The sequence below is a fragment of the Meira miltonrushii genome, assembly GCF_003144205.1.
Source record: "Meira miltonrushii strain MCA 3882 unplaced genomic scaffold FA14scaffold_15, whole genome shotgun sequence".
In the NCBI taxonomy this organism is placed as follows: Eukaryota; Fungi; Basidiomycota; class Exobasidiomycetes; order Exobasidiales; family Brachybasidiaceae; genus Meira; species Meira miltonrushii.
This window is the reverse complement of record NW_020289957.1, coordinates 11,416-27,547: the sequence shown is the minus strand read 5'-3', so window position 1 is coordinate 27,547 and position 16,132 is coordinate 11,416. Positions and strand designations below refer to the sequence as shown.

Genomic DNA, 16,132 nt, shown 5'->3' with positions numbered 1-16,132 from the left:
GCGAGGAAATCAGCTTTCGTCCATTCCAAGTGGTCACTGGTCGCGGTTGGCAAGGCTCTGCTTTTAGAGGTTTCACGGGTAAGACTGATATACCTGGTAGGGTCGAAAGATATTCCAGAGCCAGAAATTGAAGTCATTGCGGTGAAGCAACCTATAAGGAAGCTGACATCCAAATTTTGTAAATTATTACAATTGACGCTATTTAATTGTAGCCATCTTTTTGGTTTTCGTGATTCGTATGTGCTCCTCTCGGGCTCTGGAGGTATGTACGGCCTTGTGATAGATGATGGGGCTTCTCTTAGGACTTCGGTTGGTCCTTGCTTCCGGCCTACATAGCCGAGAAACTTCCATATGCCTCAGAATTGTTCACAGAACTTGATGTCAAGCTTGAATCAAATAATCTAATTTTATAAAATGGGAAGTTGGGAGAATGTTTCGTGCGACATTGTTGATCTAGAGGCATTCAACCTGTACAAAGAAGTACATAGAGCTGTAGTAGAACTGTCGCTGCAAACTTGCCTTCTAGCGAAGTAATTTTACCCTTACTTAGGCCAACTCTGCGGCACATTGCATCAACTTTCATTGGATCTTGAAACCTTTCTCAGCCTAGATATTATTGTAATTGGGCATCACAAGGGTACGAATTTAATTGAGAAATCGAGTACAGACAATGACAAGAAAGAGTGATGAAAGCATCGCTATTATTTCGAGGGAGTGACTCGCTCCCCGGCTTCATCATCAGTGCCGCGTATGAAAAGATGCCGCGTATGAAAAGATAATGCAGAAAAAATCTGAAAAAAATCGGCAGGTTGGTAATCAGCGCTAAAAAATCGTCATTACATTCCAATCATCAGTAAGATTTTCATTTTCCGAGAAAGACGAAAAGTTCATCTTGCTTTCGTCGCGACATTCTCTCCCTACCACGGCGGCTCGTGCCTGTGCCTTGCTAAAAATGCATTCTCAATCTTTTCGTTTTTCTTCTCTCGCTATATACAGAGGTTGTAGTCGAAGATGTCGGGCGCGTCACAGACACGTTGTCGTTGACGGGCTTTGTCCAACAATCAAGAAATAGAATCGTCGAGTGCGCGTCAAGTCGATTCTGAAGTTGTAATCTTTTGTTGGTCTAGAATATACTGCCAAAGAGCATCGGACGGCTTGCGTGACTTGGAATATTGCAATAAGTTGAACCATCTACCAATATTCTGTCCTTGACCTCGATCGTCAAGCCGAACGTAAATTTTGACTTCTTCGGCTGTTTGAGCCCGTCTACCGTCGATTTTCACAGAGATCGATAAACCTCTGGGATATGTTAAATCTGGAAACCACATTCGTACCAGTCTCAGCGGGATGGTGATCGCTGGCACTTTACAGCCTTTTACTTGGAAACAGACTGTATTGTGTGCTTGCGGAAGCGGCCTTTGGAACACTTGAAAGGCCGGAATGTCGTCGTCGATCTCTGGACTCTCAGGCTCTGTTGCGGCAGTCATAAGTCCATCAAGCTCAGGGTTGTATTGCAACGCTCTAGCTACTCGAGCCGCTCTGCTTGCTAAATGTGTAAATTGCGAGATGACACTTCTGCGTCGAAGATTGGCAACGACAGGAAGCCATCGCTGCAATTTGTTAGAAAACAGAAGTAATCCGGCACCTACCAATGCTTCGGCTATTTCTTTTGGCTGTCCCGAACCGTCCCAAATAGGTTCGGCAGAGTTCAGCTGCAGTCTGGCAAAAAACTTTGAGGGAGTGGAAGCAGAATTAAGCAAAATAAACTTTACCATTTATGATTGTATGGAACTCACAAATTCTTTTTCTTCATCATTTCGTTCCAGACATTTTTTGGAGTGTGGGGACACAGGAAATAGAATAGTCTGCCCACTGTTCAGGTGCGCTACGACCGATCTACTTTGGATGGAGACAGGCAGTTCTCCTTTTATTAACTCTTGTACGTCCAAATCATGCTTGGAAAAAAATGTGCTCTCTCGTTTGAGGCGTTCCAATAAGTTGCTGTAGAGGAAAGATAATCCCATCAATGATGCGATCAGTAAAGACGTGGTAGCATCTTCTTGTCTAATGCGCACTAGATTACTCACAAACGTTCGCGAATTACTTCAGCCGGACAACATTTCAAAAGACGATTGGCAAGATTGATTTGCCATCCTGTTCGGTGAAAAACTGTGTGGAACTGCAGATATCTCTGGGTTTGAAGGCTGATTTAGCTCCCTGCTGCAGTTTCCATAGCACAAAACTTGTCATTAAACTCACTTTTACTTCTATTAAGTACACCTTAATCCCTCCATAGACTTTTCGATAATTTTGAGCTGTTCCAATGAAAAGATCGCTCTGTTCAGAATATCGGAAGGCAGGGTCAGATTATTACTTTGGTACGATATGAAGATAATGGAACCCTTCACATACAGAAGCATCTGGCTCTCCTACCTCCAATTGAGCTGAAAGCAATAATGTGTGATTGCTTTCATTATCGATTTCCGCCGCCTGCACCATTGAGAAAAGGATGTCCAGATGAAATGTCATGAAAAAAAAATGAGACAAAGTGTGTCAAGTATTTAACATTTCAGAATTTGTCTCACCTTCAGAATTTTCTCCATTTGCTTTCGTGGCAAGGTACGGTTGCTGAAGTTCGTCATTTTCCAGCTATAGTAGTCTTGATTTCTGCTTTTGTACTTTTCCCGTACAATTCTTAGCTTGTATGTCCTGTTACATTAAAGTGTATGAATATAAAAGTCAGATTACTTTCGTTTGTGTTTTCATTGCGGAAACCTCACCCTGCTTTCAAAAGTTTCGCAAGTTCTGACAAATACTCAGTATATTTGCTTTCATACTCATGCTCGAGTGCACTTTCATCTTCTTTTGAGATTTCATCGCTGCTAGAGAGGTCAGAGTAAGCTACCGGATAAAAATGCATGTTTCCTCATTCTGTTCTTACCCTGGACTAGATGTGGAGCACAACAATCCATACCTAATGTATATGTTGCGCAAGTCTGTTCTCAAAGAGGCTAGAGTTGGATTGGCATCAGCTTCCACATTGTTTGAGTAGTTATTTGGCCTTTCCATGCATGGTGTCGAATTTAACCCTAAAAAAGGGACAGCAGGAAGTCCCAAGCTTGACCTCCAATCAAGATAAACCTTGTTCATCTGAAAAGTGCCAAGGATCAGGCACAACATAGCCTCGAAAAGGGCTGAATAGGTTTGAGAATCTAGCGTGCTCGTGAGATAGGGACATGGTCAGTGCGATGAAACTTAGGAAAAGCCCAAAGCTGATGACTTACCTTGGGAGACGATCGGAAATGCGTGTGCTGGAAAGAAAATCAACGTGCCTCTTTCGCTGATTCCACGGGCTGCATGTTGATAAAAGAGTGACTCGATATGTCTGAGAGATAATGCAGTCTGCGTAGCTACTGCCAGATCTACATGATGATCTTTAATTCTGCTTTCTATCATAGAAGAGCGTCCTACATACATTCCGGTCGCAAAACCTGCTGGATTCAAAGAGATTGCTATGTATGTTCCACCCCATTTTCCAACCTTGTCGAGGTGTTTGGTATTCTCTGCCAATTGTTGAGATGAGAAACATACTTCCCGATCTTCCAAAACACTTATTAAAACCGAACGGACTGAGTCCGAAAGAGTTTTAAAGAAGAAGTCGAATAAGTCATTGTTAACCTGTAAAATTTTATGAACTGCACTGTCTTCTAGCAGTGCCATCTTGATGTGTTGAAGTAGAGAATCTTGCGAGGCACGCTTGAAAGCTTGCAGTACAGCGTCTACGGTATCGTGAAGTCCGACATTCACCTTCTTTGGCGGAGTAGGATGAAAAGTAATGTATTCTATATGCCCTTGCCGATCAATCTTCCGGGCACCGAATTTGATATTTTCTGTGGTCCCAAACAGATGCTGTCTATTGCTCACCGGGGATCTCTTCTTAAATTGAAGTTTCTTGCTCTTGTACAAGAGCTCTGGTCCGTAAAGAAGCGGATCATAGTGCCTGCGTAGAGCGAGACTTGAAGTGACCTCCTCCACGTTCTTATCCCCTTCACTTTCCGTCATTTCGGCTTCGTGCAAGTCTTCTGAAAAGTCATCTGAATCTGTTAGATCTGAAATTGGCGAACATTCCTCCAAATTGTATTTGCGCTTTTGCCGTTCTCGCGTTTTAGCTACCATGTCGTGTTGAAGAGAGTTTTTTTTTCGAAGATTCCGGTCAGCGTGTGGGTTTGAAGAGAAAGAAGTGACTTGAATGAGAGTACATTGTACATGTACTATCTACAGACCAAGACCATTCTTTATAAGTTTGTATTCGACCAAATGTAATTTTTCGGCGGCGTGGTTTCGTTGTGAAATAGATTGTAAATTGAGCATTCTATCAGAGCGTTGTGTCATTTTTTCCTGATTCCCTTTGTGAGGAAAGTCGAACGATGCAATACTTTCAAAGGCTCGTACCGAACAAAAGGCATAGAGAAGAAAAGACAAAGGGCTAAATGTGCATGTCTGATCTACTGCATATGTGTTTGCTGCAACCTCAACATGTGCCAAACGGAAAATCCGTCAAATAGCTTGCACATATGCTATGGCAGGAAGAGTGCCGAAAGCATCAAGACGAGAAAGAAGATTACATTTACGCTCGGTCTTTGTAGCGATTGATGCAATTGACAATTATTGTGCGATGACTGAAGGTAATTTCCAACAAAAAAAATTGTATCTCACAAGTTTTCTACGATTGCCGGTAGCCAAATATCTTTGCTACTCTGCAGAAAATTCTTCAAGCTGAGCTGAAGCATTGATCTGGAAAGCACTCGTCCAGCTGCGCAAAGGTTGTGACCTGGGAACTCCTTTTTGGGGGCCACACATATTGAAGTCTCAACAACAAAGGCACGCGGGAAAATCAAATCAAATGATAGGGTACCCTGCAAATGTGCGTCCTTTTGATTGCTCTAGGCGCAGGCAGTATGGTGATTGATAACATGGCGCGTTTTGGAAAAAAGACCAAAAAAAGTTCCTTTTGTCTTCTTTTCCAGTTTACATTGCTTGTATCAGACAAGAGACGATCAAACCTTTTTTTTGTAGATTTTCGACAAGAAACAAAGGAAAACCATGAGAGTCACTTGCAATCGGTGTACAGCAAATCGCAATTGGCGTCTCGCGATGCTGCAGATGATGCTTGCCTTCTTCATGTGATGACAGAGAATGATTGATGACGTAAGCACTCAAGATACAAATGCAGAAGCATCTTTTACCATTCAATCCGACGTGGCTTTGTATACAACTTGACTTCTGCTCCAATGTGAAAAGGCGGTGGGCGCCAAGACGAATCGTAGTTGCCGTGCAATTAGTTACCACTGGCGGCGCACAATAAGTTTCTAATGGCTAAAGAAGCGGGCCTATTCTTACACAGATTTGCGGAGTAGACATAGGGAAGCCTAGCCTGCATGCGTATCCCACGGCCTTGTTGCTTCAGGTCATAGACACTTCCTCTTAAAAAATTGGCCAAAGATTGTTTGTATTCTGTCAGATAACACGCGTACTGTTCCACGGCAAAAGTGCCGCACTTTTCTTTGAACATTTTATACTATGATTCGATACGTTGCACGATGACTGCTGTGGGGCTGCTTCTTTGTTGCGCGCGATTACATTAAAACAACAAAAGTGTCTGTGCCTGTACGAAAAAAAGTGAAAGATAAGAAATTTATACGTACAGCGCACACGGCCAAGCTCCGTTATCTATCGAAACTCTCTTTTTGGCTCAAACGTCAAGAGCTGTCAAAGTTGACTCTATGCACGGAGTTGCCGTTTGACTCCGCTTCCTCGCGCAGTAGCAAGATTTGTTTTAACTCGTCTCAACGAGCAAATTTTCTCCAAAACGGTCATCATTGTCGTGGATGTGTGGAGAGAAGGTGCATGCGTTCAAGAATGATTGGTTATGACATCTACTAATCCAATAAAAGCCTCCTTAGCCACCAACACATCCAAACGTGCTCGATCGCGAAGATTCAACCGAGCAAAAACTGGTTGTTTCACCTGTAGAGCACGAAGGAAGAAATGCGACGAAACGAGGGATGCAAATACGGGCGGCTGTCAGCGATGTTTGAAATCAGGAATCGAATGTTTAGGCTTCCCAGACTTGCGTGGTGCACCTCTAGCAGCACACATAAAGAAACAAAAAAGCTGCGGAAAGTAAAAAAGCAAAACAATCTGCTCAATCGGAGCGAATTAATAACGAGCAACCACATCATTCTGTGCAACTCATTCCGCCATCGCATGCACAGCCTACAAATGTTGAATTGACGTCCTCTTTTGAACTTCCGCTAACTGACTTCTTGCATATGGACACACCACCTTCCAATGAAGCCGTTCCTGGTGCCTCTCGAAGATTGATTAGCAGACCAGCTTCTGGGAATGCAACACCTTCGATCATCGATGCTGTCAGCCAAGAAGAAAGCGCTCAAGCAATGACCGATTGGTTGAATTCTTCGATCTTGCCGTTTGCACAACATAGAGAGGGTAGCATAATCGCTAGTATTGGTTCAGCTTTTCCACATTTTTTTCCTGATGATTGGATGTCATCAGATTTACTTCACTCACTGGATAGTACCTCAAGTGTAATACCAATCTACACAGGCGTCACACCACGCATCATGTCACCATTTCAGGGTCTCCATGATGAAGATCATGCATTGAAGTCTCTTGCATCATTTTATGCAACGTTTTGTTTGAACTTTTAGTGATGCAAAAAGGAAACAGTAAAAGGGGCAAAAATGTGCTATATTGTTGAAGACCGCTTCTAAGGTTAGTGCTGAGTCAAGATCTAGCGTACCGGTAAGAGAGTCACAGGCGAGGCATATCGCTTGGTGTATGTATTATTAGAATGGTGTTGGATTGGCACCGTATAACGAATGCATCCAATTATCGATCTTCCATACGATCAAGGGTTCTCGGAAGCGTTGTGATCGATATTTTTTTTTTTCGCTGTGAAGAAGGCTGAGTGCCTTTACAAGTTCAAATGAATTTCATAGCTTCCCTGTCTTTGATATTCCTTTATTGATAAGTTATCATCCATCACGGAACACCAACAGAAAATCAATCCTTGTTTGACACGAGAAATTTCGGCTGCTGGTGAGGACGGAACATTATTCTTGAGGGAAGCGAACATTATCGCTTCACAATCTCACCAGATTTAATTCTTGATGCAATAACGAGACAAAAGGGAGCAGAACCGCATTTGTAAAAGTGTTTTAAAATGCTGGACAAGCTAAGTTTGAGATTTCTTTTGCGGGAGAAAGAGAAATTCTTGATAGATGCAAAAGTGTCCGGACCTGCCTAACTCAATCATGGCAGCCGGACAAGCGTTTCTCCACATTTGAAAGACTGCTCTGGACACTCGGTGATGTGGGCCTATGTAACGCAAGTAATTTTTCGCTAGGTTCTAGACATCGTCCTTATGGGGGAAAGACTAGAAAAGGGCTTCTACCTGCAATAAACATGCTAAATTGTGAATCTAATGTGCGTTGAAAGAAGTGCGGAATGTTTACAGGGTGGTCAATTGCTTATATAATCCTTAAGCGGTTTATTTCCTCAATTAAGTTGCTCACTCCTGCAGCCGTAAGATCCACAAGCATCTTTCTTGTACAAGCGTCAGATTGAAGAATTGTTCGTACGGCAAAATATGATACCACCAAGTGCAATAGGGCTGTAGCATGAGAGTAAACCCCATCTTCAAAATAGCGTTGTACTTGAAGGCGGGAAGGTAGAAGGAGAGAGCTTCGATTAAACTAGGACATCTCGCCAGGTTCAAAGGGTTTCCTGGCTGGTATGTGTGTATTCAATTCTATAGAAAGATTCGCCTCTAGCTGATCAGCCTAGCAGGTGTGAAGTACTTGCCCTTATCCAAAAGTAGTCTGGAACTGTAAATCAAGATAATCAGTCCCATAGCAAATCAGTTCCTGGGATTTGAGTCTCAAACCACTTCTTAATATTTGTTTTAAGATGAGCTCGGAAGCTCCCTTTGCGCAGAACCTGCGTAGGCGTTCGGCTTTTTGAAGTGCTCGACAAAGTTTCTCGACAACTCGAACATCATGAGACAAAGTTCCTGTGACTGACGCAAGCTCGATAATTTCGAGAGAACGGTGATTTTGGTCTATCAAATTAATCACATATTCAGCTGGTAGAGTACCATCTATGCATAATTCAAGTAATCTTGGACTGGCGAACGAGATGACGATTTTTGTCTGTCCCCAGTCTGGAGTATGATGTATTAGCTTGAGATAGGACAATCGAGGTAAATAAAAGCGCTGTTCCATATATTCTGCTGTGTTAGCTCGATCGCACATCTCTTGTGGATCAGTTGCCTGGATCTCCACTTCTGCATGTTCGAGCGTTTCTTGGCATGTTTGTAGCAAACGTCGTGTCATGGGTACAGATATTCCTGCTACGCCCCAAGTAGGACTAAGAGATCGAATTTGTATGCTCTTTGCTTTCCGTAGAGTTCCATAAGCAGCATTGCTCACGAAAAAGGAACTGACTGAGTCTGACAATAACGTAAGGAGACTAATCTTGCTATTGGCAAAAGGCGAATTCTCGTGAATCTCCAAAGACTCTGTTCCTTGCGGAGTTGCTATGCAAAGGGATCGTAGTTGACTGCAGTTGGAAACTGCCCAGCTCGCTGATTTTCGTAAAGAATCGCTGAAGGATGTCGAGAAGAGTCGTTGTTTTCCATCCTCACTTTGACAGAACCAACGGGTACCACAATCGATGCGAAGGTGCTTCACTTCCGTCGCGGCCAGAATTCCCAGCATGTGTCGACTGGCATCAGCTTCACCTTTGGTCGAACCGCCTATCCTGATAGCTAGCCAATCAAGCTTGCCACCTGATCGCAAAAGTATATTGTCAAGCTTCCTCCGCAAAGAGACCGGATCAGGCGCATTCTTTCCTGCGACTCGAGAGGCATCCCTCCAAACGGTGGGCATTGAGCGAGAAGTTCTGTGCCATTTCTGGCAAACTAGTTCAGCTTCACATCTCTCGCTCGGATTCAAGAGGCTAAAAATCGTTGCTAACACTTCTGCGGGTAAAGACAAAATCATCGCGTCAGAGTTATCGAGCTTGCGGCATAAGTAAAGATCTCAGCGAGCACATTCCCTGCTATGATTATTTGTGGCAATGAAAGATGAGGTGGAACCTGGAGATTGGATCTTTCTGGCAAGGTATATCCTTTTCTTCACACATAAATTCCGACCAAACTTCACTGCACGAATTTCTTTCCACGCCTCCGACCCAGAATGTTCATGAATGCAGCGGAACGCACAGATGCGAGGAACGAAGAAAGAGCAGCGATCTGAGGAATCCCACACGCTGTATTTGTGCAAGATTTATAGCACGGACGCTATACAATGTTGCATACAATCTATGAGGGGAAATGAGGGAGACAGGATTTCACGGTAGACCCTGTCTCAAGGTAGACAGTGAGTGCATAGATGCGCCTTTTGAGATCGCGCCAATCCTACAGATTTCGGATTATGTATGATGTAATTAGTGTTTTGCCTGCCCTAAATTTGTGGAGCTCAAAACCACAAGCCTTACTATGAGGGGAAATGAGGGAGACTGGATTTCAAGGTAGACAGTGCATAGATGTGCCTTTTGAGATCGCGCTAATCCTACAGATTTCGGTTTACGTATGATTTAATTAGTGTTTTGCCTGCCCTAAATTCGTGGAGCTCAAAACCACAAGCCTGCTTTTGATCTGCGTAGATATAGACACGTAATCAACAGACCTTCAGTCCATTGACGCTTAACTGTGATGTTGTGTGCAAGAAAGCGTCTAGAGGAATTATGCGCAATCTTGCGTATGTATTTTCATATCTCCCGCGTCAACTTATTCGTTGTGATAGAAAACGCCGTCACCGGATCCCGGCAAAAACGAGAAGGAAGTTACATCACAGTGAGCCTCCCTTTCAAACCAGTTCGAGAAGTGTGCACTAGATGCTATGTGTCAAGATCGTGCTCGAGGCTAACTCTTCCCAACATTATCTAAACGGCAGGACAAGGGATATGAAGGCCTATGAGACAAAGATCATCAGCATTCCGTTTTCACTTGACAATTTCTATGACGTGTGCGCAAAAAAAAAAGACTGGGAAGTAGCACCAGCACCTGAGATACATCATCGCTCAAAGGCTCGGAAAGCATAGCGGCAATTAAACTTTAAGTGATACGCCCTCAGGCCAGTGAGAAATAATGTAAAATTGTAAAGGGAAAGTTTTTTCTTAAACGTCCAGCTCTCGTAAAATAAACGCCTAGGTCTCCTATTTATGTCAGCGACGTAGAATACACGAGCTTTGGTAGGAAAGTTAAATTGCAGAGCAGCACCGGTTGAGATGTTGAAAACTTGACCAATCTTTGCTAGAAAGAAATTCTTCACCTGTGACCCCAAAAATTCAGACTTTTAATACGAAGCAAAAAAACGTTGACAAAGTGTCATTCATGTCTTATTGGTATCTGATCAAGCCTGCAACTCGTTCGAGCCATTCATTGTTCGTATTTGTCAGAAAATGGATGAACTGTACATCATGTAGATCTGATTTTTCGAAGCGCCAATTAGCGTATGGATATCTTCCCTGCTTCCACCCCTTGCTCCTTGTTGGTCAGGACCACGCCCCTAATCACTGCGCGACGAGGCTCATGAGGAAATTCATTGGTGCGAAACGATACGCGAAGCGATATGAAAAAATGAGTGACGAAGCAATATTACGAACTTTTTTTCTCTTAGCTCTCGAAAAGTCCATTAAGTGCCAGATCTAGAATCGTCCTTCAGATTCAGTAAGTGCAAGCGTGAAAGAAACAATGCCTGAAAGCTACTTAAGGTTTTCTCTTGTTCTCACAGAGGTAGTCTAGTAGTGGCTAAAGAAGGGTGATCATTCTCGTATACAAAGACACGGTGTCTGCAGGTGTGAATCAATGGGTTACGTCGAGATCGTTCACCTGTCGTCTCCGAAATCACGCTCTGCTGAGCATTTTCATTACATGACGGTTGGATATATGACAGAATATTCTATCACCACCCTATTGCTTCTTAACGTTGCGATGTCGTCCATATGGTAGTTCTGGCTTGCATCCAATGAATGTGACCGGCTCTTTTTTGCTATCGACATACTCTGGAGACATGACGGAATCTTAGCTCGATGCGATTGCAGGCACATCTAAAAGCCACATAGAAAATGAATCTGTTTCGCAGAGGATCTCACGCGCCGACGAAAATCTTTCCCAACCCAACAAATGATCGCGAAAGTCTTGCAAAGGCAAAGAATATTTTACCGATAACGATTTTGAGATTGTAGACAGGGCTTTCGGGCAATGGCAATCAAAATTTTCGAGGTTCGCACGCATGTACTTGTCACATTCATTGATTTCATTGCTAGAATTCCAAGTATTTTGCTGGATTATTGGATCGCATTTGCACAGAGTTATGATCCGAATCCTCCTATGTAATATTTCTTCATCAGAGCCTACAGCAGCAATGCAATATCGTCAAAATTCCGAGTGGGAACCTTCAGCCATCATAAAAGGGAGCTCTAGAAGCTGACACTAGGCCTCATTTCCTTACAGTCGATTCGTACTTTAAATGATAGACAACCCGGGGCATATTACGCTTGTCCCTTGCTTACCTATACTGTATTTTGGTCAGGACGGAGATGTGTCATACCAATGTGGCCTACATCACGAAAGCCTACCATTTCGTGGCTCTAAGGAATCAAGAAGAGGTCGCGTAAATTTTTTCCTGCTATGACGAAAGAAATATACAAGGTACATGCCCATACAGCGATGGAAGGCCACTAACCGCGTATTGAATCAGGATCAGGATCAGGTAGGGAAACAACGTCACGCACGAACTCAGGAGAGGGAACGGAACTACTAAACGAAAACGCGATGGTTTTGCGCAATCGGTCCAAATTGTTGCACAAGGTCATAATATTAGAAGCAAGTCATCCTATTGTCCCAATTCCATCTTCAGAAATTCAAGCTTTTCGGTGAGCTGATGCTGATTGTGATTCCTAGACATCCTACTCACAGTGTTCCGCTTCTCACATTCTCCGAAAGGAGGTAAGGAAATATCATTTTTGATCGTTCAACGTATCGGTTTTAGGGACAGAGTGTCTGTAACTTCAATACTCAAGATCTTCCCACGGCCGCTTTTGATTTTGATCTTATTCCTTTCTCTCTTCATCTTTGAGCAAATGTGATCTTTTTAGTATCCTTAATTCTCAATCAGGCAGAAATATTAGGCCAACAGAAATGTATTCAATCTAAAGTCAAGGAGATATGATTTTCCTTCATCAAGAAATTATTACAGTTGGCATCGTGAGTCTATAAGAATGATGAACTTAGGGCAAGTATATTATTCCTGTTCATAGATCGTAGTAATATTGCATCTTCAATTTCACTAGGGCTAGGCGTGCCGCAGTTCTTCGGTTTTTTCCTTCTCTGCAAGCAGAGCAGATTGTATCTATCCAGATTTTGAAAAGCGTTTTGTGAGTACCTGGAGGTTCAAGAAAAGATTTGTAATGACGACTGAATTTATTTGACATAATGCGGCTGACTGCCAGGCATGTACCGAAACCGCTTATGCTCTGAACAAGCCATCTGTAGGGAAGCTGAGTGCAACACCTTAAGCCGCTGCTGTTATGCTAGCTTTTACTTTGATGAGAAGGGTTCTTCTCCGCCCTTTGATCTTCATCTAAGTATCTCTGCCCGATCACAGAAGGACTCAAAAGTTTGTTCTATTCGCCATTACTATTGATGCAAAAGAGATCTACAAATCGCTAGTACGAGCAGCACTGCCTAGAACGGACAAGCTACGACCAATGCGTTGGCGTCTGACGAGGTCGGAAATCATCACATTTTTACAGCAAGTAATGATCCGTTGAGTCAGCCTAACACGAGAGCATTAAGTCGCTCTTTGATACTTTGCTGAAAAGATTGAATGATCCATGTCTTGATTCGATGAATGATGGTCAGTAACATCACCCGCTCCATATGATTGCGTATCCAGAGCGGTTTGTCGAGCAAAGGTAGGAGAAACTATTTACTCAGTATCAGTGAGCAATCCGGCAGATATTATTACGTGGCAAACTTACAATGCGTGAATTACCCAAGCGGTAGGCGAGATGGAACTGCCATTGCGCGCCAGCTGAAGTTGCAGCCACAATATACGGTATGTAAGGTTTTCCGGATAATTCTGCAAGCTCGTCCAGAAGGCCTAATGCTCGGGCTGCGCCTACAGCCACTTGATTTTCCGCCCATAGGATGGGATTCTTGTCTGATTTTGCCTCATAAATGAATGCGGGATAGATAATATCTTGCATTTGTGAGGGACTGAAGGTGATTCTGTATGAAGTACAAAAAGGTATTACAATGGGAGTAGCACTGTTCATTCTAAGTGAAGTATTCTTCTTTGTTTCTGTTTTCTGGAAAGGCCCGAGAACGAGCTTTACAAAGAGATTTTGCTGCTACTATTCATCAACACCTTAACGAAGATGAATTGACATTAATCTTTTGTTAGATCAATTTCAACGCAGTATAATGATCGATTTAGCCTTAAGAGTTAATTATGGGCCGATTCGACATAATATGTCAGGTTCTTTCGCAACATTCTGGCATTCGTCGAATGGCAAATCAAGTATAGAATTCATATCGATACGCGCAAATCTACTAGTAGACGCATGCTCGCGCCTTCAATTGACCGTAAGGAAGAAAGGCGTAAAGAGCCGCATCAACGTATGCCTCTTACTGCTATCATGGGTCGGCCAATCTTGATCACTGTTCCGTTTGGCGATGCGCGCTAAAGGTAAGGTGGTCGAAAAGAAATGGTACTCAAATCCTGCCTACGTCGTATTCTCTTGAAGCAAATTAAGGATCATCCATGAATTGATTTTTGGCTGTATCAATAGTTTGATCTGTTCTATTTTTAGCAACTTGTTCAAGGATGAGAGTACATTCAATATTTGCTTTTCTAAATGAATTTCCGGGCAAGTTGAAATCACTCGATTTCTGAGGCAATAGACCGGAGGTAGATCCGCTGCGTGCCCATCTGTACACCAGATTGGCGGATCTGACGTTAGATTGCAAGCTGTCTGCATAGCGCAGATGATGGTACGCACCAAGTAGTAAGGTTTGCGGCGTTGCGGTGATTATTGAGCCCTCTTGGGTCAATATGTAGATACCGAGCTCTTATCGGTAACGCCAAATGATGACACAGTTCGCAATGTAGCCACCATAAAAAATAACACGTTAAACGGGTTTTAACCTTTACGGGCTCAAAGTATGCTTCCTGTGTGATTGCACAGACGTAATACTGTGTATGGTGAATCTCTCTTTAACATTCAGTGTGTTCCTGCCGTTCTGCAGACAATCGAAGCCGGCGCCGCGCCAAAGAAGGAAGCGGGGAGAATCAATCCAGCAATTATTGAGCGCGCGGCAGGGTTTTTCTTAGCTCCACCTTCTGACATCCATCAGGGCGACGCTTCGAATAACGAAAGACAAGTCGTTTTTGCAAAAACCTCGCTGAGGGCGACCAAATTTGGTCTTGCCGTCATGATAGGGAAGCGCATCGTCGAGGCGCTCTTCTTTTTGCCCGTCCTCTGGTTTCTCGCAGTCCTTCTCTACATCACTACACCAACGCTCAATATCTCTAATCCCACGCAGCAGGCTCTCGACACATTCAACATCAATGTCGCGTCAGGTCGACAAACGCCAATAAGCTCTTACGTCAAGCGGGTGTTTGAGCGTCAGCATTTTGTACCGAATCACGCCAGAGATTTTCTTCAAGGTCTTTCGTCTGCGAATGTCGATTACACAAGTATTTTGAATCGGGCTTATTTTGAATTGGAGGCTGCATGGATGCCTTCAACGAGATCTGTTGTGCTCAGCTCACCTCTGGCAAACACGGAATTCACATGCGACACTTCAAGCGTGACCACAAACACTGTTGTGACACATTACGCACATTTAGCTGACGGAGATGGTGTAGCAATGCCATGGTTCAACACGGCTGACGCTGTGCTTTTAGATGTTCAATCACGTTCCTTTGTACACGAGGTCAACATGGCTGCGTTGCCCATCCGAGCAGTATGTCGTATGCGAAGGCAAGACGGAGCGGACGAAGAAGATGAGACGGAGCACGTAGAGAAAGAGTGGACGCAAATGATGTCCCTTGCAATTGATTTTGGGACACAAGCAAAGCCGAAGATGGTCATGCAGTTTGGATTTACCGACGATGGTCACTTGACGTGGCTAAACTTCGGAAGCAAAGATACAAGTGTCGTGTTAGCTCCATCGCATTTTCTAGGATTCCGAATGATGCTTTTAAACATCATTGGTCCGTCTGCAATCGCCCTAAACAATACGCACATCTTTGATATGATTGTTATTGCCGTTGAAGCGTGCATGCTGATCACCAAGGGTATCATCTTGGTTGCGTTCTTCGGGCTGGTCGCATACGTGATGTTTTCAGGAGCGCGAAGTGCGTTGCGACAAAGTCGAATAAAAAGTAGGGCATGCAAATCAGACGTATTACCGTAAACTAAGCGCGAAAGGACAAATAGAGCATCAACCACGCCTTATGACGGCTCGCGTCCAGCCGCTTAATGGTATCACTGAGCATTTCCGACGGATCGATGGAAAGTGTACTCCATAATTGTTTTTGTCGCTGTTCTTCTTGCAATCACCTCTCAATCTCACCGCCGCCGTAACGGTGCTTGACGCGATCGAACAAAATCTGGCCAAGTACGAGTGCAGTAAGCAGGCCAGCGTGTTCGTTAGTCTCGGCGTGTTGTCCGAACACAACATACGTATAATGGAAGTCTTCGAGAGCACAAAGAAGCTTACTGGCTTGAACGGACCAATCAGAGGTCCAACCCAGTAAACCTAGTGTTGGCCCGGAAACTACGCGGCTGTGACATGTGGACCAAAAGCACTGGCAGGATTGATGCCACAGCCCGTCCACCCCACGCCGAACATGTGACATGCGAACGACACCAAAGCGATCCATACAGGCTCCAAATGCGTGCTATCGTGCTTCTCAGCAGCGAAGAATAGGGCAATTAGGACCAGGACGCGGCCGAAAACCTCGATGAACAA

General features: G+C 43.8%; 5 protein-coding genes across 5 annotated transcripts; 1 reads left to right on the top strand and 4 right to left on the bottom strand.

The window, feature by feature from the left end:
* Nucleotides 1-1,483: 1,483 nt before the first annotated feature.
* Nucleotides 1,484-3,235, bottom strand: FA14DRAFT_30442 (uncharacterized protein). The gene is made up of 7 exons (XM_025502155.1): nucleotides 2,942-3,235; nucleotides 2,781-2,882; nucleotides 2,586-2,709; nucleotides 2,413-2,490; nucleotides 2,260-2,337; nucleotides 2,088-2,191; nucleotides 1,484-2,001 (listed from the first exon to the last, which is right to left on the bottom strand). Exons 1-7 carry the CDS (start codon nucleotides 3,178-3,180, stop codon nucleotides 1,776-1,778), a joined length of 951 nt encoding a protein of 316 aa, XP_025351528.1. The 5' UTR covers nucleotides 3,181-3,235; the 3' UTR covers nucleotides 1,484-1,775.
* Nucleotides 3,236-5,271: 2,036 nt separating this feature from the next.
* FA14DRAFT_30406 (uncharacterized protein) lies at nucleotides 5,272-5,700 on the bottom strand. Its single transcript, XM_025502154.1, has one exon. The coding sequence runs from the start codon at nucleotides 5,570-5,572 to the stop codon at nucleotides 5,339-5,341; it is 234 nt and encodes a 77-aa protein (XP_025351527.1). The 5' UTR covers nucleotides 5,573-5,700; the 3' UTR covers nucleotides 5,272-5,338.
* A 7,158-nt stretch (nucleotides 5,701-12,858) lies between these two features.
* On the bottom strand, nucleotides 12,859-13,656 carry FA14DRAFT_30312 (uncharacterized protein). Its single transcript, XM_025502153.1, has 2 exons — nucleotides 13,132-13,656; nucleotides 12,859-13,075 (listed from the first exon to the last, which is right to left on the bottom strand). Exons 1-2 carry the CDS (start codon nucleotides 13,426-13,428, stop codon nucleotides 12,923-12,925), a joined length of 450 nt encoding a protein of 149 aa, XP_025351526.1. The 5' UTR covers nucleotides 13,429-13,656; the 3' UTR covers nucleotides 12,859-12,922.
* A 1,495-nt stretch (nucleotides 13,657-15,151) lies between these two features.
* On the top strand, nucleotides 15,152-15,846 carry FA14DRAFT_162855 (uncharacterized protein). The gene has a single exon (XM_025499778.1). The coding sequence runs from the start codon at nucleotides 15,197-15,199 to the stop codon at nucleotides 15,572-15,574; it is 378 nt and encodes a 125-aa protein (XP_025351525.1). The 5' UTR covers nucleotides 15,152-15,196; the 3' UTR covers nucleotides 15,575-15,846.
* A 91-nt stretch (nucleotides 15,847-15,937) lies between these two features.
* FA14DRAFT_128527 (uncharacterized protein) lies at nucleotides 15,938-16,132 on the bottom strand (the record flags this gene model as incomplete). The annotated part of the gene is made up of 1 exon (XM_025496867.1): nucleotides 15,938-16,132. A coding segment is annotated over one exon (195 nt), but the record flags the coding sequence as incomplete, so codon positions are not given.